The 17,205-nt window shown below is 69.4% G+C and overlaps 5 protein-coding genes across 5 annotated transcripts in view; 3 read left to right on the forward strand and 2 right to left on the reverse strand.

The window, feature by feature from the left end:
• Positions 1 to 323: 323 nt before the first annotated feature.
• Positions 324 to 3,794, forward strand: CHLNCDRAFT_141353 (hypothetical protein; the record flags this gene model as incomplete). The annotated part of the gene is made up of 7 exons (XM_005843183.1): positions 324 to 356; positions 594 to 1,139; positions 1,395 to 1,442; positions 1,729 to 2,539; positions 2,754 to 2,904; positions 3,196 to 3,340; positions 3,642 to 3,794. 7 exons carry the CDS (start codon positions 324 to 326, stop codon positions 3,792 to 3,794), a joined length of 1,887 nt encoding a protein of 628 aa, XP_005843245.1.
• A 704-nt stretch (positions 3,795 to 4,498) lies between these two features.
• On the reverse strand, positions 4,499 to 6,338 carry CHLNCDRAFT_141354 (hypothetical protein; the record flags this gene model as incomplete). The annotated part of the gene is made up of 5 exons (XM_005843230.1): positions 4,499 to 4,730; positions 4,993 to 5,353; positions 5,591 to 5,708; positions 6,006 to 6,126; positions 6,226 to 6,338. The coding sequence occupies 5 exons, from the start codon at positions 6,336 to 6,338 to the stop codon at positions 4,499 to 4,501; spliced, it is 945 nt and encodes a 314-aa protein (XP_005843292.1).
• An 864-nt stretch (positions 6,339 to 7,202) lies between these two features.
• On the forward strand, positions 7,203 to 10,349 carry CHLNCDRAFT_55315 (hypothetical protein; the record flags this gene model as incomplete). Its single annotated transcript, XM_005843184.1, has 6 exons — positions 7,203 to 7,413; positions 7,544 to 7,639; positions 7,812 to 7,891; positions 8,072 to 8,124; positions 8,319 to 9,942; positions 10,218 to 10,349. The coding sequence occupies 6 exons, from the start codon at positions 7,203 to 7,205 to the stop codon at positions 10,347 to 10,349; spliced, it is 2,196 nt and encodes a 731-aa protein (XP_005843246.1).
• A 535-nt stretch (positions 10,350 to 10,884) lies between these two features.
• CHLNCDRAFT_55316 (hypothetical protein) lies at positions 10,885 to 14,355 on the forward strand (the record flags this gene model as incomplete). The annotated part of the gene is made up of 13 exons (XM_005843185.1): positions 10,885 to 11,094; positions 11,289 to 11,339; positions 11,534 to 11,629; positions 11,854 to 11,960; positions 12,122 to 12,208; positions 12,355 to 12,440; positions 12,566 to 12,739; positions 12,958 to 13,098; positions 13,283 to 13,347; positions 13,537 to 13,605; positions 13,743 to 13,780; positions 13,956 to 14,089; positions 14,255 to 14,355. 13 exons carry the CDS (start codon positions 10,885 to 10,887, stop codon positions 14,353 to 14,355), a joined length of 1,359 nt encoding a protein of 452 aa, XP_005843247.1.
• A 542-nt stretch (positions 14,356 to 14,897) lies between these two features.
• CHLNCDRAFT_141357 (hypothetical protein) overlaps positions 14,898 to 17,205 on the reverse strand; it is a gene marked incomplete at both ends in the record, with an annotated part of 3,931 nt that continues 1,623 nt past the window's right edge. Inside the window, 7 exons of the mRNA XM_005843231.1 lie at positions 14,898 to 15,101; positions 15,283 to 15,435; positions 15,633 to 15,723; positions 15,874 to 15,994; positions 16,280 to 16,382; positions 16,581 to 16,641; positions 16,877 to 17,006. Of these exons, the coding sequence (XP_005843293.1) occupies positions 14,898 to 15,101; positions 15,283 to 15,435; positions 15,633 to 15,723; positions 15,874 to 15,994; positions 16,280 to 16,382; positions 16,581 to 16,641; positions 16,877 to 17,006 (863 nt within the window). The remainder of the gene's footprint in view (positions 15,102 to 15,282; positions 15,436 to 15,632; positions 15,724 to 15,873; positions 15,995 to 16,279; positions 16,383 to 16,580; positions 16,642 to 16,876; positions 17,007 to 17,205) is intronic.

Below are 17,205 nucleotides of genomic sequence, written 5' to 3' on the forward strand. Positions count from 1 at the left end.
AGCAGTCCAGGTAGTGCAGCTGAAGAGTGCAAGATGCAAGTTGACGCTGTAGGCGACTGCGCTTATGCAATGTGCTGGTCACCCAGCACGCCCCAGCACGGTAGGCGCAGGCGCGCTCCCCCATTTCAGCAAATGCAGATGCAACACAGGCGATTCAGATCCTGATGAATAAGGGAATCGGTCTAGGGGGCTCTATGGCTGGGCGGGATGTGCGACATCCATCGACTTTGGACGTGGAGCAGACACACCGCTACGCCCCATCCTGCATATTAGTTATGTTACCCATATATTGCTGCTTGCGGGCAACTCTCGTTGGATCGGAGATGGCATCGCCCGCCGTGCGATGCGCAGCGCCTGTAGGTGGTTTGCAACCTCCCATCCGGCGCTTTGTCAATCATCATAGCGTATTATCCTGTCCCATGCGCTATTAGAAATATATTTGAACACGCCGGGCGCCCAGCAAGAGCCTCCATCACCATGCCAACCGGCCAGGCAAGTGAACTGGCGGCGCCCTCTCCCTCACTCTCCTTCGAGCTAACTCAACTCGCACGAGCCGATCCTCGAAATGCTGCCTGTCCCCGGCTGCCCTGCAGGCTGCCGGCGGCCGCGCCGCCGCTGCCGCTGTGCGGGTGCCGCCGCGTGCGGTGCGCCTGCTGCCGCGCCTCACCTCGCCCCGCCTGAGAGTCTGCGCTGCCGCGCCTGGCGGGGAGGGAAGCACACGGGGAGCCGGAGCTGCCGCCAGCCTGCTGGAGCTGCCAACCGTGCCGGCACCAGCCAGCGGCCTGGCGGCGCCACTCGCCGACCGCACCTCGCTCGGCGGCGATGGCTCTGCTCCGCAGCAGAGCGCGGCGCTGCAGCAGCAGCCCCTGGACGCCCTGGACGCCAGCCTTCTGGTGCAGGGGGTGGGCCTGGCTGACGCCCAGGCCCTAGAGACGCTCCTGCCCTCGGAGCCAACCGCTGCACCCGAGCCCCGCGCCTCTGCCGCCCACACCGGCACGCTGTGGGGCCTTCTGGTGATGACGCTGGGCTACCTGCACCTGTCTGTCACCATCTACGCACTGCCCTCCCTGCTGCCCATGATCAGCGAAGACCTGCAGCTGAGCGACCCTCAGGGCGGCCTGCTGACCACGGGGTACACGGTACGGGCGGGGCCGCCGGCCGCCTCTGCCGCCGGCCGCCTCTGCCGCCTGCTGCCTCTGCCGCCTGCATGCGCAGCAGCGCCTTGTGCCCGCCCTGCAGCCCGGGGCCTCCCGTTCTGCCGGCCACGTGCATCCATGCATGCACGCACTGCCGCACATTCTGGCCCCCCCGACAACCTCCCACGCCACCACCACTCCTCCTCACAGCCGCTCGCTCGCTCCCTCCCTCCCTCCGTGCCTTCCTCCCTGCCGCAGGTGGTGTATGGCCTGGCACTCATCCCTGCAGGGCTGCTGGCCGACTCGGTGCACCGCCCGCGCCTGCTGGCGGGCGGCATCGCGCTGTGGAGCCTCTTCACCATGGCCGCCTCTCAGTCCCAGTCCTTCTCGCAGGCACGCTGCACCAGCGGCGACCCCCGCACTGCTTCGCCGCTCCATCGCATGCGCAGACTCTGCATTAATGGATGCGCTTCCCGGCCTACTCACTACTGTGCCCGCAGCCCCAGCGACCTACCCACCCGCCCGCAACACACACACACACACACACGCTGGCCCTGCCCCTTGCCCCCCTCCCCCCCCCCCTCCCCCGCAGCTCATGGCCACGCGGGTGGGCTTTGCGGTGGCGCAGGGCGTGCAGAACCCGGTGGCCTATTCCCTCATCCCGGAGCTCTTTCCTGCCAACCGTACCGCCGCCATGGCGGTGTACAACTCCGCCATCTATCTGGGCAGGGCGCTGTCGTTTGTGGTGGTGATTCTGGCGGGGCAGCAGGCCGCCGGCCTGGCGGAGGGCGGCGCCTCCCAGCTGCCCGCGCTCGGGGAGGCCGGCGCGGCGCTGGGCGCGGCCGCCGCCGCCTGGCGCCCGCTGCTGTGGTGGCTGGGCCCGCCGGGGCTGGCGGCGGCGGCGCTGGCGCTTTGGACGATGGAGGAGCCGAGGCGCAAGGGTGAGGCGGGCCGATTCCTGCCGCTGGTCACCCTCAGCAGCGACAGCGAAGAGGAGGCGGCAGAGAGGGCCAGCGTCGCCACCGCCGGGGCAGCCGCTGCCGGCGACGGCTGGACGGCAGGAGGCGCCGCTGCTGCCGCCTCCCTGGCAGCGCCAGCAGCAGCGCCAGCGCCAGCAGCGGCAGCGGCAGCGGCGCCAGCAAAGGGCCGGCTGGTGTCTGCGCCCGCGGCGGCGGCGCCCGCGGGCCTGGGCGACAGCCTGGCCAAGCTGCGCCAGCTGGCGGGCGACCGCAGCTTCCAGGCGCTGACGGCGGCGGCGGCGGCGGGCGACGTGGCCTCCTGGGCGCTTATCGGCTGGCAGGCCACTTTCTACCAGCGTGTGTACGAGCTGGAGCCATCGGTGTATGCCCCCATGCTGGCAATCATCATCCCAGTGGGAGGTATCATGGGCGGGGTGGGAGCAGGTGTGGCTGCGGCTCGCGCGGCTGTCACTGCCGGCCGCTGCCGCGGTGGGCCCGCCCTGCCGCCGGCACGCGTCCCCGGCGGCCTGCATGCTGCTGGCAGGCTAGGCCGGGCGGCACCCATCTTTCTCTCTGCACACACACACACACACACACACACACATGCACACACAATATCGGCCTCACCGGCCCTGCCCCTCCCCCTCCCCTCCCGTAGCCGTGTTTGGGGACCGCCTGACGGCGCGCGGCGCCCGCGGCTGGCTCACCGCCGGCACCTCGCTGGCCGCCGCCCCGCTGGTGGCGGCCTCGCTGCTGGTTGAAGACTACCGCCTGTCCTTTGCAGCGCTGCTGATGGGCTATGCGCTCAGGTGGGAGGTGGCGCCGCTGCTGCCTGGCTGGCTGGCTGGCTGGGGAGGCTTGCCGCCTGGAGGAGGAGCTTGCTGGGCGGCTGTTTCTGCTGCGGCGGCGGCTGCGGCTGCGGCTCCTTCTGCCTCATCTGCTGCTGCCGCCCGCCGCCGCCGCCGCCGCTGCTGCTGCTGAGAACTCCTCCCGCGCTTCACGCCAGCACGGCGCGCCTCCTGGTGGCGTCCACCCCGCTGCTGCCCCGCCCCCAAACACCTTCTCCTTCCCCGCCCCTCGCCGCCCCCGCCCCCTTGCAGCGAGTGCTGGCGCTCGCCCGCCGCGGTCATGGTGCGCGAGGTGTCTCCCCCCGGCCTGGGCTCCACAGCCTCTGCCCTGCACCTGTGCATCCGAGGGCTGGCCGGGGCTCTTGGCCCCATCGGCGTGGCCCTGCTGGCTGTAGAGGTGCGGCGCGGCTGCCGGTGCTGTACAGCACGTGGCGGCCCGCAGGCGCTGTGGCTGGCGGCGGGCAGGCCACCCGGCTTGGGCGCGCCGCCTGGCTGGGCTGCTGGGCTGCTGGCGGCGGCGCAGCGGGGGCGTGCGCATGCGCATGCGTGGTGTTGGCCTGCGCCCTGAGGTTTCGCTCCAGCACCGGGGCTGGCCTCGGGCACCGCCCCGCTGCCAAGGAGCTGTTTGCCAGCCAGCCAGCTCCGCCTGACAGCATCTGCCACCTGCCTTGCCTGGCCTGGCCTGGCTGCCCCTGCAGGTTGGTCTGCAACATGCCATGCTGCTCATCCCCGCCTGCCACCTGGCGGCGGGCGTGGGCCTGGCGGCCACAGAGGAGGTGCTCAAGTCGGAGCATGCCAAGGCCAAGGCCAAGGCGGCAGCGCTGCCCGGCGAGCTGGCAAGCCTGGAGTGAGCTGAGCTGGCGCGGGCGCGCGCCTGGCGGCACGCGCTGGGGCTGCTGCCGCCACTGGATGCCGGACCCTCACAGAAGAGTCCCAGCCTCTCCTCGTCCCTCGGAACTTTTGACCAGTGGCATCCCCAATAACAGTGATTTTGTTCTACTGATTTTGTGCCCAGTTTCCTGCGCACGCCCTGTTTTGACCCTTTTTGTCACATGCGTCAGAGACAACTCAAGAGCCATCATAGCAGTGCATCGTATGGACAGCCCCCATCTGTCTGGCCAATTTCTGTCATAATCTGTCCCGCCAACTGGTGCATCCCGAATTCCATCGTCGCTTCTGCTCCTCTGCTTCCCAGCGCAAACCAAAACAACGCAAATGCACACGAAATAAAACGCACCCAAACCCAGGCCTGTCATTCACGACACACGCCCTGAATCACATTGACAGCAGCGCCGTTGGCGACAGACAGGCTGGCAGTTGGGATGGCGGATGCAGACAGCAGCGCAAGCAGGGCGAGGTGAAGGGAGGGCAGCGGGCATCGCGATGCAGCCCAGTGAACCCCTGCAGATGCGCCCTGCTCTGGCCCAGCAATGGCGGTGAACGGGATTAGGATTTGAACAAAGGATACAATTGGTTCAGGGAAAAGTAGAAGTACAGATACAGCACAGCCCACAAAGCACAGGTATGCAGGTACACACACCCAGCTGCCCACCCCCTACTGCTGCCGCCCGTCGGCGTCGCCGGCTGCTCCCGCGTTCGCTGCCGCCCCCGCCTGATTGTCTGCCTGGCGCTGGATGCCGGCCAGGAACTCCAGCACGCCATAGCCGCCGGGCGGCAGCCCAAACTGCGACGCGTCCAGCTGGCCGGTCATGAGGGCGTGGGAGAAGAGGTCCAGCTGGTGGCGGAACTGAGGGGTGCTCACCAGCTCAGAGATGGCGTCCGCGCTCCTGCGGGCATGGGGAAGGGGAGCAGGGGGCAACACCTTGGGTGGCGGCCGCGCCTCGCGACTGGACGTGCCTGGCTCCGCTGGCGGCGCAGGCTGCTGCCTTGCGCAGCCGGCAGGTGGCCGGCCGCGCCGCCCCACTCAGCCACCCTCCTTCCATCCTGGTGCTAGCGCACGCACGCAGCCCGCTCCCGCAAGCGGCGGGCGTGCTGCCCGCCCGCTGCTCCCGCTGGCACCGCCCGCCCGCACCCAGACGTGGGCCCCACCTGTGCTCCTCGGGCAGGAAGGGCGCCAGGCGCTGCACCATGTCTGGGGAGCGCAGCAGCGGCGCCAGCAGCTCAGGACGCAGCACATCCGACAGCGAGGGCCCCGGGTCAGCCGCCAGGCGCCGCCCCGCCTGCCCGCTAGCACCCTGCCCCGCCCCGCCAGCCAGGAGGCTGCCCAGCACGGCGGCAAGGTCTGCAGCGCCGATGCCGGTCACGCCGCCGCCGCCTGCTGCTCCCGACGCCACCGCGCCTGCTGCTGCCGCCGCCGGTGATGCTGCCGCCGCGCCTGCCTCCACGCCCTCCATGCCCTGCGCGCCACCCTGCTCCTCCTCGCCCTCCCCCTGGTTAAGCGCCAGGTTCACTGCAGGCAGCGCCGCGGGCGGAACGGGGAGCTGGACAGGCTGCGCCGCTCACCACCAGCACCCCAGCAAACAGTTACAGGCACCTGAGCGCCCCTGTGCTTGTGTGAGGCAAGGGGAAGGCGCATGCCTCCCCGCAGCACCCTCCAGGCCACCCACCAATGGCTGCTCCCGCCACACCCGCGCGCCCCAGCTGCTGCCCCTGCTGCACCAGAGCAGCCGCCGCCGGGCAGCCCCACCTGCCGCCACATAGTCCTCGTCGCTCTCCGCCGCCGCCTCCTGTGCCCAGAAGAACAGGTTGCGGTGCTTCTCCTCTGGGAAGCGCAGCTCGAAGACGCGAGAGCCGGGGCGCGCAATCTGCAGCGGCGGCGGGGCGGGGGCAGGGGGCGGGAGGCAGGCTGATCGTCAAGGGGTGCCTGGTGGCATGGCTGGTGGCTGCCGGGCCGCAGCAGGCGCTTTGTCTGGTGTTGGAGGCGCCAGGAACGGTGCTGTGGGGAGGCGAGGGCGGCCAGAAGATGAGCTGTAGCGGCGCGTCGTTCGGTGATGGAGGCAGCATGAACGTTGGGGAGCCGGCCAGAAGGTGGACTGCAGCGGCGCCGGCGGCGCGGCTGGCGACGCGAGCCAGGCGGCGGCGGCGGCCGGGCCAGCACCCACCTTGCCAAATGTGCTCTCCCCTGGGATGACCACGATGTCCTGCTCCGGCTCCCCCACAGCCGCGCCAGAGGCGTCGCGTTCAAGCCAGCAGAAGTGGGTGAGGCCCGCCTCGTCCTGCAAGCTCAAGGGCGGCGGGAAAGGCAGACGGGCGGTGAGCGGCGGTTGGCGGGTTTCGGCCGGACGCCCCCCGCTGGCGTTCATAACCGCCGGCGGCGCAGACCCAGCCTCCCAGCGCGCCTGGGTTATTCGGATGAGGCCCTTGCGGGGGTCGGGAGCCAGGCGGCCGTCGGCCAGCACCATGCAGCCCGCACGAAGTTCCACAATGGTTTCCATGGTTTCGGCAGCAGCTCAGATCGCGGGCAAGGCGAGGGGCAGCTTGAAAGCGCGAAAGCCAAAGCGCGCCGCTGGCCCCGCTGGGCTCCGTCAGCTGGCTGGCACTGGCACTTCAAGAGCAGGCTGGTCATGCTTTAAGACCTGGTAAGCTTGCCTGGGTACTCACACAGTCTCATGAGCAACGCCATACGACCACCGCACACACGCCGATGTGTAAGAGCCTCTGAGTACGACGTCGCCACCGGTTGCCGCTCCGCCCACCGAGCCAACAGCCAGTGCAATACCACTGGCCTTGGTTTGCCTCCGTATGCCCCATTTAGTTCGGTAGAATTACTCCTCTGAACATCTGTCACCAGGGCAGGCGGCCGTCCTGGCGCCGCTCCGGCACGCCGTCGCCGCCTCGCGCTGCAGGCACAGGAATGCCTGATTTGAGCTTTGGTTGTTTTCCACTGACAGAAATGACTAAGATTATGCTGCAGGCGCTAAATCGCGCTGCAGCAGCATGGGCGCTGGCCTGGGTCCCAGGAATGCAAGTCGGGCATTGCAACAGGGGCGGCAGCTGTTTCCCCTCTGCCCTCGCCGCGCGTGCACAACGCCCTGTTCGCCGCCCCACAATCCGAATCCAGCGGGCAGCGCTGTCTGACGCCGCTGTGGTCAAGAAGCAGGTCGAGGACCCGCGCGACGGAGCAGGAGAGCAGCTGCGGGCGCCATCTCTGAGGGCTCCCATCCCGGTGGGTGACTACCCTACCAGCAAAGGGAGCGCATGTGGAAGCTGGGGCTGCTCGTCTCTCGCGGCACCACTCAAACGCGTTCCCCACTGTCTCACCACTACGGCAATCGAGCTGCAGCGTGTGACCGCGAGCGATGGAGGCGGCGGCCAAGCAGGAGCAGGGCGGCGGGTCCCAGCCTGCCGCCGCCCACGACCAGCCGCCCGAGTCGCCCACCCCTCCGCAAGCCGATGAGCAGCCCCCGCCAGAAGACGATGAGCAGCCCCCGCCGCAAGCCGATGAGCAGCCCCCGCCGCAAGCCGATGAGCAGCCGGCGCCGCTGTCCGAGGTCAAGGGCGACGCACCAGGTGACCTGGGTGCTTGCACCGGTCGGTTGCTATCGACTTTTGAAAGTGGCCGACTTGCTTGCCAGAGGCTGCCAGCCAGCCACCTGCACGCCCAACGCGCATACCCCTCCGCCCCGCCCTCCTGCCGCAGCCCTGTGCTGCCCCGCCTGCGGCGCCATCGCCCTCACCGACAAGGAGCTGGCGATCGTGCGCAAGCCGGGGCGGCGCAGCAAGCGCGACGAGCACGGTGCGCGGCGCCCCCTGTGGCCATGCCTGTTGGCCGCGTCGCCGGCCTGGCCGCCCGCGCCGCTCGCCGGCGCATGCGCTGTCGCTTCCTCAGGCCCTAAACGCACCCCACCCCACACACCCACACATACACGCCCCTCCCCTGCTGCCCCTCCCTCTGCCGTTGGCTGAAGACCCGCGCAACCGCCCCGAGAACCTGATCACCCCAGGCTTCCTCCTGCAGCACATCGTGACGGCCGGCATGAGCCTGCGGGTGAGGCGCGGCGCGGCGCCGCGGGTGGCGGCCGGCCCCGCGGCGGGCCATCGGCTTTCTGCGCAGCCCCAGGCCCAGCCCTTTCGGCCAATCACACCTCCCACCCCTCCAATTGCGATGTTGGCGCTTGGTACCAAAACCCCTGCCACCCTCCCTCCCGCCCTTCCTTCCTCCCCACAGGACATCGGTTCCTTCCATGGCTACACAATCTCCACCCTCTCCCGCCGCGCCAAGTGCGCCCGCTGCGCGCGCGCGCCCTGCCTGCTGGCCTGCGCCCGCGCTTGCCTGCCGCCCGCTCAGGCAGCGCGTCGCCTGCTTTCGAGGTCCTGCTTTCGAGGTCCTGCTTTCAGGTCCTGGCCGTCACCCGCTATTGCGAGGGCTGCATGCAATGGGTTGTGCAACCCCTCCCTGTGCGCCACGTGTGCAGGCAGGAAGGGGTGCTGGTGGGGGCACGGGCGCGCCGTGCAAACGCGGCGGCAGCGGCGGGCGGCGCGGCGTCCGGGGCCGCCGAGGGCAGCGACGGGGCGCTGTCGGATGCGGCGCCGGCGCCCCGGGCGCGGCTGCAGCAGCAGAAGCAGAAGCAGCAGCAGCCGCACAAGCGGGTGCAGCAGCCGCGGCAGCAGGGCCGCGGTGGGGCCGCGGGCAAGAAGCAGGCGCGGGGTTCGGACGATGAGGATGGGGCTGGGGAGGGCTCAGATGGCCCCTTCGTGCGTCACGAAGGAGGGGCAGGCGCCGCGCCCAAGCGTCCGCGCCGCGCCGCGGCGCACAAGGCGCGGCACACGGCGGCGGCGGCGGCGGCGCTGCACTCCCCGCCGCTGCCGATGGCGGCGCCCCCCGAGCTGTACAGCTACCCTGTACTGCCCCCGCCCCTGGCCGACCTGTGGGGACGCCAGGCGCAGGTGCAGGCGGTACAGGCGGTACAGCAGGACGCGGCCCTGCAGCAGCAGCAGCTGGCGCTCATGCAGCAGCAGTGGGGCGCGCAGGCGGCGGCCGCGCAGGCGCAGGCGGCGACCGCCGAGCAGGCGCAGGCGGAGCTGTGGCAGCAGCACCAGCAGCAGCTGAGCCTGCACCACCACCACCACCACCAGCCCTCGGCGCCCGCCGCGGCCGCATACTCCCAGCACCGGCAGCGGCAGCACGGCAGAGGCGGGAGGGGCGGCGGCGGGCTGGAGCAGCAGCAGGCTCGGGGCGGGGATGGCGAGGATACTGACCTGGAGGCGGTGGCGGGGCTGGTGGAGCTAGCGCAGGGCAGAAAGGGTGGCACGCCGCAGGATGCGCAGCCGCCAGGGGCCTCCCCGACCGCCAGCGAGGAGGCAGAGGGCCGGCCTGCGGGCCAGCAGAACGGGGCCGTGCCGCCAGGAGCGCAGGGAGCGCGGGGGCGGGTGCCGCAGCCCTGGGCGGGGCAGCGAGGCGGCGCCGCCGGCGCGGGCCAGGGGGAGCAGCAGCAGGCGGCGCCGCCGACAGGAGAGCCCCTGCAGCAGCAGGGCCGGCAGCAGCAGCCAGGGAAAGAGCTGAAGCCTGGGGCAGGAGCAGAACAGCAGCCGGGAGCTGGTGACTCTAGCAGGGAGCATCCCAAGCAGCCGCAGCCGCAGCAGCAGCAGCGCCAGGGGGCGGCAGCCGTAAGCGGCGAACCGGGGGCTGAGCCTGCGCAGCAGCGGCAGCAGGAGGGGGCCGGTGGGCTCGCCGGCGCGCAGCCGGCGCCCTGGCCGGCGCCGCCGCCCAAGCAGGCACCCGGCGAGCCGCAGCCCGCCGGCAGCGACCGCGAGGCGGCGCCGCCTGGCGCCCACACGGCCGCCGGCGCCGCTGAGCAGCGGCCCGCGGCCAGCGCCGGCAGCCCTGCCGCCGACGGCGGCCCCGGCGAGGGCCCCGGCGCCAGCGGCGGCGGCGACGCGCCCCAGCTGGCGGGGTCGGAGGTGGCGGCGCGGGCGGTGCAGCACGTGATGCAGCGGGCTGTGGCTGCCTTCCAGGCCGCCGACACGAGCAGCCCCGGCGCCATGCTGCGCCCCCTCAACTGGGTGCTCCTGGCGGGCAAGGGCGGCTCGCTGCTGCAGGTGAGCCTCGTTGGCTGGCTGGGCAGGTGGGTGGGAGGCGCTGCCTCCGTGCATGCGCAGCCGCAGCGCTGCGCCCACCGGTGCCGCGCTCGAGTGGCGGCCACGCCAGCGGCCCGCCTGCTGCGTGCTGCCCTCCCACGCGCCAGCGCTGCGGCCGCGGTACGCGGCCCCTCTCCCCTCCCAAGCAACCAGCTAGCACACACACAGATAAACACGAACACACAAAACACACATGCGCTCATGCCGCCCTGCCCCTGCCGCTGCCGCCTCCGCAGGAGGTGGTGGCCCGCTGGCACACCTACCCCCCCGACAAGCAGCGAGACCTCTTCTCCACTGCCGTGCTGGTAGCCAGCCAGGGGCAGTGGGAGCGGCTGGAGCCGGAGCTGCGGCTGGAGCTGGGGGCCTGACGGGGCGGGCCTGCTGCGGGGCCATGCAAGGAGAGGGCGGAGAGCAGGGTAGCGACGCGCCGCTACATTGGCGGCGCCACGCTTGCAGTGCAGTGAATGAAGGTTGCGGTGTGTAATGATGCGGGCGGTTTGTGAGTGAAGCAGAGTGCCTGCAATGTAAGCAGCAGCAATGGTGGCAAGTATGCAGCCAAGTATGCTGCCGCTGCCCCTCGGCGCCCTGCCTTCCCTGCGCCAGCTGCCATTCCAGCTGCTGGCACCATGCCAGGAAACCGAACACAGCACCTTCGAGCGGATTGGCGCGTCTTTCGCGAGTTTCGCTACTGTTCGTCCCGACACATTCGGTTGCAGAGAGCAAGCTCCCCGCAAGTTTCAACTAAAGCGACCTGTGCGCGTGCTGGGCGGTCTCGGAGCAGCCTGCTCGCGTTCTGGAGCAATCCAGCCATCCCAACGCTGCAGCAGTTAGTTTGAGCAGCGGCAGCTGCACCGCCACACCAGCGAGCGACGGCGCCGCTACCGCCCCCCTGGAGTCGGAGCCATGCCCCTCGCCCTCCTCCTCTGCCTGCTGGGCCTCTGTGGCCACTCGGTAGCCTTCAGGCGCGCCGACTTCACCCTACCGCCTGGCTTCACCATTGCGCCATACATAGTTGGCCCCATCCCCAACGCACGGTCGCTCGTCCGCAGCGGCGCCAGCACCCGAAACAAGTCGATCACCTATGTAGCAGCAAAGGGCTGGGACCCACAAGATGTAAGCGTGCGGCAGCGTGTGGCAGCGTGTGGCAGCGTGTGGCAGCGTGTGGCAGCGTGTGGCAGCATTGTTGGGTTTGTTCGGTCCGCCACACTGCAGCAGTGCCCGCCACCCAGCAGCCACCTCCCACAGCCCCACAGGCGCCGTGCTCTCTGAGCGTGCTGCCGCTCCTCCACACCTCCCCGCTGGCGCAGATCACCGCACTGGTGGACCTTACCGGCGATGGCAAGGCCGACTATGCCTGGGTGAGCTGCCACAGCCGCCTTTGCCGGCCTCCCTTGCCAGCCTCCCTTGCCAGCCTCCCTTCAAGGCACTCCCAGCGAGTTGCCAGCCGTCCCGCCGCCTGCGCCGCTTGCGCCGCGCCGAGCCACGCGAGCAGGCCTCCCTGCATTATGGCAGCAATGCCCCCGGCTCGCTGCCCTGCCTCCCCTGCCTCCAGCCCATCGTCAAGGCGCTCTCTCCCATGCCCAACGGCATCGCCTGGAGCAGAGGGTCGCTCTTCATCGCCTCGCAGGACCCAGATGTGTCCTGCAAGGTGCGCCCACCCTCTCCTGAGTACTTCCCTCAGCTCCGAGTTCTCCCCTCTGTGCCTGCCTGCGTATACACGCGCCGGCACTGCAGCGGTACAGCGGCGCTGGGCGAGCAGCTGCTGCCTGCTGTGCGCGCAACAGCCAGGAGGATCGCAGCGCTGTTGTGCTGTGTTGCCTCCGGTCTTGCACGTGTTACAGCGGTACCGCTCTCGCTCCTTGCGCGGTACAGCTGTACCGCCTGGACGACGTGGACAGCTACGCGCTGACCAAGCGCACGGCCCGCCTGGCAGACCTGAAGCTGGTGCTCAGCAGCTGCCCGCCCACCGGCACGCACGGGTGCGCTTTCTTTTTACTTTCCAGTCGGGCTGGCGTGGGTGCTGTGCTCACGCTGGGCCGGCTGCCGGCTGGCTGCTTGCCTCACGGGCCGCGCGGGCGCTGTCGAGCTCCTGCCGACACTCCATGCTGACACCCGACGCTTTCCTCCCTGCTCTTGCCAGCTGGAAGTTTATCCGCTTTGGGCCCGACGGCAAGCTGTACCTGCCCATCGGCGCCCCCTGCAACAACTGCCTGCTGGGGAGCTACAGGTGGGGCTGGAACTGGTGCTGCCGTAACGTGGGCCCTTTAGTGTGGGACCGACGTGGGAAGCAGTGACATGCCTGAAGAAAGAAGGCGGCATCATGCCACATGATGTGGCCTGATGCACACTGCGCTGCATTGCGCTGTGCTGCAGGCAGGCGGCTGGCAGGCCGCTGTGGCGGTACGGCGCCATCTACAGCCTCAACCGGGACGGCACCAACCTCACCCTCGTGGCCAGAGGTGCGCTGCCTGCGCGACCCATCTGCCAGCGCCGCCGCTTAGCCAAGTCCCACAAAGCCGGACCTCTCGTGGCGTGCGCCCTGGCCTCTGTTGGCTCCCATGGCGCACGTGCCCCTCCCTACCAGATCTTGGGCAGATGCACCAGCACGCGCTCGTGCTGCACTGCGCCGCAGGCGTGCGCAACACCGTGGGGTTCGACTTCCACCCCACCACCGGGCGGCTGTACTTCACGGACAACGGGCGGGATGGGCTGGGAGACAACATGCCCGACTGCGAGCTGAATGTGGTGACCAAGCCGGGTGGGCATCCTTTCCTGCTGTTCTTCCTTGCTGTTCTTGCTGTTCCTCCTCACCCCCAGGCCAGAGGCTGGAGGAGGGCAGCGGGCACGATTCGCTGCATGCCTGCGAGCTGCTCTTCTCGCTGGCTTAAACAATCCCGCCGCTGGCTGGCTGGCTGGCCGGCAGGGAAGCGGCAGCAGACTGCTCCTGCTGCCGCCGCTGCCTCGGCCGTCGTGCAGGCCAACACTTTGGGTTCCCCTTCTGCCACACCAGCCCGGTGGGCGGGGCAGACAACCGGCCATACCTGCGCCTCAGAGGGGTGGGGCCCTCCTTAGTGGATCCAGATGAGAATGCCGGGCAGACAGACATGAGGTGCAACGGTGAGCGGCGGCAGCGGCACGCGCCCGCTGTCGGTGCTTGCCTGCCTGCGTTGCGGGCCTGCCGGCCTGCCCGCCGGCTGTACCAGCGGACCCTGGAGCAGGGCCAGCAGAAGCACCAGAGGCCGCCGCATGGCACCCCTTGGCCGGCACCGACTCCCTGCTGCCTGCCGCTCCACACGCGCAGGCCCCGACCTCAAGTTTTCCCGTGCCATCCAAGCCTTGGGGCCCCACACTGCCCCGCTGGGCATGGTGAGAGCGGCAAGACAGGCTGTGTGTCGGAGGGGATGGCGTGTGGAGGCGTGGGTAGAGGCGTGTGTTGTGTGTGAGGGACCAGACCACAGCATGGCCCAGCGCAGCACAGCACAGCAACTCTCCATGCGGCAGGCCAGCCAGCTGGCAGAGCCTCCCGCCCTGGCCCCTTGCTGCCCCCCCCCGCAGCGCTTCTACCGCTGGTCTGCGGGCGCCAACTTTCCCCGGAGCTACGACAAGTCCATCTTTATCGCCCAGGTATGTCTGCCCACATGGGTTGCTACCCCTCCCAGCTATCTGGGGCTGCTGTTCAGCATCCAGGCGTACCATGCATCGCCGCCTGCGACATTCAACCCCCCCCACGGTCTGCCCGGCGCCACGCACGTGCTCTGCAGCACGGCAGCTGGAACCGCAGGCAGCCCATCGGCGCCAGGTGCGTGGTGACAGCGGGGGATTGCCTGCGTTTTCGGCCAGCTGCTGCCGGCTGCGGTCATCGCACCAGCGCCAGGAGCGCTCTGTTCTACCAACCTGCGCTAACCTACGTCACAGTATGCCTACCTACAGCCGCCTCCCAGCCCTCTCCGCCACGCCTGCCTCTGCCGCCGCAGGGTGATGCGGGTGGTGCTCAACAGTACCCACCCCACCCGGGTGCTCAAATACCTCCCTTTCCTGACTGGCGGCATCTCGGGAGACAAGGGGGCACCCACCGGTCCCGACCCGCCACCCACCGGCGGCTATATCAGTGAGGCTGGGGGTGCATGCATAGGTGGTGGCTGGCGGAAGTGGGCAGCGCCACACGGCTCCTTCTCCACCTGGTGCAGCCAGCCGCGCGTGTGCCAACAGCCGGCAAACCGCCCCCGCTTCCAACACCGTGCGCCCCTGCCGCTCGCTGCGCCGCGTGCTGCAGGCCGGCCGGTGGATGTGGAGCAGCTGGCGGACGGCAGCCTGCTGGTGTCGGATGATGGGGAGGGAGCGGTATACCGCATAAGCTACACCCCTCCTGCATGACCCCCACCACACACACACACACTCACACACCCACACAGAGATTTTGACCCTTCTTGCGCTGTTGTGTAAGCCTTCGCTTGGAACGGGGGAGCGCATTTGGGAGCTCAGCTGGTGGCAGCGGCGGCAGCGCAGAGCAACGGCAGCGAGGGCGAGGAGGTGGTTGAGGTTACAGGGCAGGTGAAACACCAGAACACCCAAGTTCTGACACAAAAAAGCGGGCGCTCAGAAAGCAAGAGAAGGCAGCATGATGGTGCACGCATGCGTTGGGGTGTCATGTAGGTAAAACGAAACGGCGGCGGGCTGGCACCCCTGCCTGGGTTTGATGGCTGTTGGTGGTACACAAGCTGCTGCGTGGCACGACTGGCCGACCGAGGTCCAACATCGGTGCCGGCGAAAGCAAAAGCAGGAGGGCTCGGCACGCGCGCCCTGCGATCCCTTGCGGCGCGCCCGGCCCGCTGTGCGCCCGGCCAGCGGGTCGAGGCGTTCCCCGCCCAGACAGCCGCCAGCCGCCAGCGCGTCGGGCTGCGCGCGCCAGACCTGCGTCAGTAGGCTCCGTTGCCCCCCGCCTTCTCGTGTTCCTGCACCTGGGAGAGCGACGGCTTGGCCGAGGGCCGCACCAGGTGGCTCTCCACCGCCATTGTGTAGGCAGAGCGCTTGAAGCACTTGCCCATGATGCCCGTGGACAGCCCCTGCGCCAGGTCGAGGCCCTGCCGCTCCACATGCTCCGGCACGCGCAGCCAGCACATCTGCAGCAAGAGGGGCGCCCGGGATGGGTGGCGGGCGCAGGCGGAAGGGTGTGGAGGCAAGCGCCGCGCAGGGGCAGGCATGGCTGCCTGCCACGACACAGCCGCAGCCGCAGCCGCAGCCGCAGCCACGCATCCCCGAAGCACGCCCGGGCTGGCTGGCGTGCACGCCACGGGCGCCCACCTTTTTCATGACGAGGAAGAGCGTGGCAGCCAGGCTGCAGGCCCAGGCGGCGATCACAACCACCCCCAACACCTGCACGCCCAGCTGCTTGGCATTGCCGCCGTAAAACACGCCCCAGCCGGCGGCATACGTGTATGCCGCCTGCACAGAGGTCTGCAGGCGGGCAAGGAAGGCAAGCAGCAGCAGGGGAGGCCAACACAGGTCGGAAGGAACGCAGAGCAGCCTGCGGCAAACCCCCCCACCAGCACGCACCGCCCGGCTGGCTCCGCCACCGCCGTTGTGCCATTCTCTCTGCCTCCTTCCCAGGCCAAGGGCAAGGCCAGGTGGCAGCAGCGCGCCACCTCCCTCACCTCTGTGGCGAAGAAGCCCACCGCCACCACGCCCCATGCGCCGCAGAAGAAGTGAACAGGCGCCGCATCCACTGGGTCGTCGATTTTGAGCCTGAGCGGGGGCGGGAGGAGGGGGCAGGAGGAGGTGAGCTGGCTGGTGGGACAAGAAGTAGAAAGTACGAGGCATGGCACAGGGAACAGGGGGAAGAAGAAGGACAAACAGAGAGGCAGACAGGCATGCACGCAGGCAGCCGCCCCGCACCGCACGAGCAGCCGGCTGGAGGCTGTGTAGATGAGGCCGCCGATGATGCCGATGATGGCTGCGCCGTACGACTGCACCAGAGCGCAGCCTGCAGTGATGGACACTGCGCCCGCCAGCACGCCTGCGGGGCAGCCGGGGAGGGTGGACCACGAGCGTGGGATGCGATGGGTTGTGTGTGGCTGTTCAGGCGTGGCACGGCATGGGGATGGGGGGGGGGAGCACGGCTGCCGGGAGCCCGCTGCCCCTGCCCCCAGCCTGATTGCGCCTCCACCCATGCTGCGGTGTGGCCTTATCGATGTGGATGCCCACCCCCACCCCACGCCCCACACCACATGCTGCCCCCCATTCCGCATTCCGCCAAAGTCATCTGAGCCATCTGTGCGCCATCTGGGTGCGTTATGCTCACCGTTGAGCACGGGGCCGATGTCTCCCGGCAGGCCCATCACAATGGCGCACACGAGGCAGGTGAGGGCGGAGAAGGAGGCAGCCAGAGTTGTGTTGACGGCAGTCTGGGGGTAGGGGTGGGGTGAAGGACAGGCAAGGAAACAGGGTTGGCAGCCTTCACTCGCATTGCGTCGCCTAGCACGCGCCGCTGCTCAGGGCTCTCGATTTGCCCAGGCCGCTGCGGAACGGCGCCGGCCCGCACCAAAAGCAAGGCAAACGTATCCGGCGGCAGCTGAAGCCGGCTTGCAACAGCGGTGCCTCACCTGCGCCGCCACCCCCATGCAGTTTTCGAAGCAGTTGGTACTGCCGGAGTTGAAGCCGTACCTGCGACGGGGGGGGCAGCGGCAGCAGGCGGGTAGACGGCAGCGGTCAACACGTGAATTGAGGCGGAGGGAGGGGCTGTGATCCGGGGTTCATGGCAAGCCTCAGGGCCGCCACACACCCCACCACACATGCATGAGTCCCCCTGCCTGAGCTCAGCAACTGCCGCCCCATATTGGCACTCATGCCCCCCTCCCCCCCTCCGCAGCCTTCCCAGGCCGCCAGCCAGCACGCTCACCAGCCCAGCCACAGGATGAAGGTGCCCAGGGCCTGGTACACCGGATTGGAGGGCACAAAATCGCCTGGCTTTCCACCCCGGTCGTCAAACCGGCCCAGGCGGGGCCCCGTGATAATAGAGGCCATGAGGGCTGCAGGGGTGGGCGGAGGAGCAGAGGGTGGTGCTGTGTGTGCACACGTGCTTGGGCTGGTGGTGGTGGGTGGGAGCTGGGGCCTGCAGGGGCGCCGGCCGTGGCCTGATGCAGGCTGCAGACACACCCAGTGCAACGCTGCCACGGAGCTTCCCGGCCCGCCCCACCCACTCCGTGCCTGCCTGCAGCCCCCCACCCC

Source organism: Chlorella variabilis, assembly GCF_000147415.1.
Source record: "Chlorella variabilis unplaced genomic scaffold CHLNCscaffold_33, whole genome shotgun sequence".
NCBI lineage: Eukaryota > Viridiplantae > Chlorophyta > Trebouxiophyceae > Chlorellales > Chlorellaceae > Chlorella > Chlorella variabilis.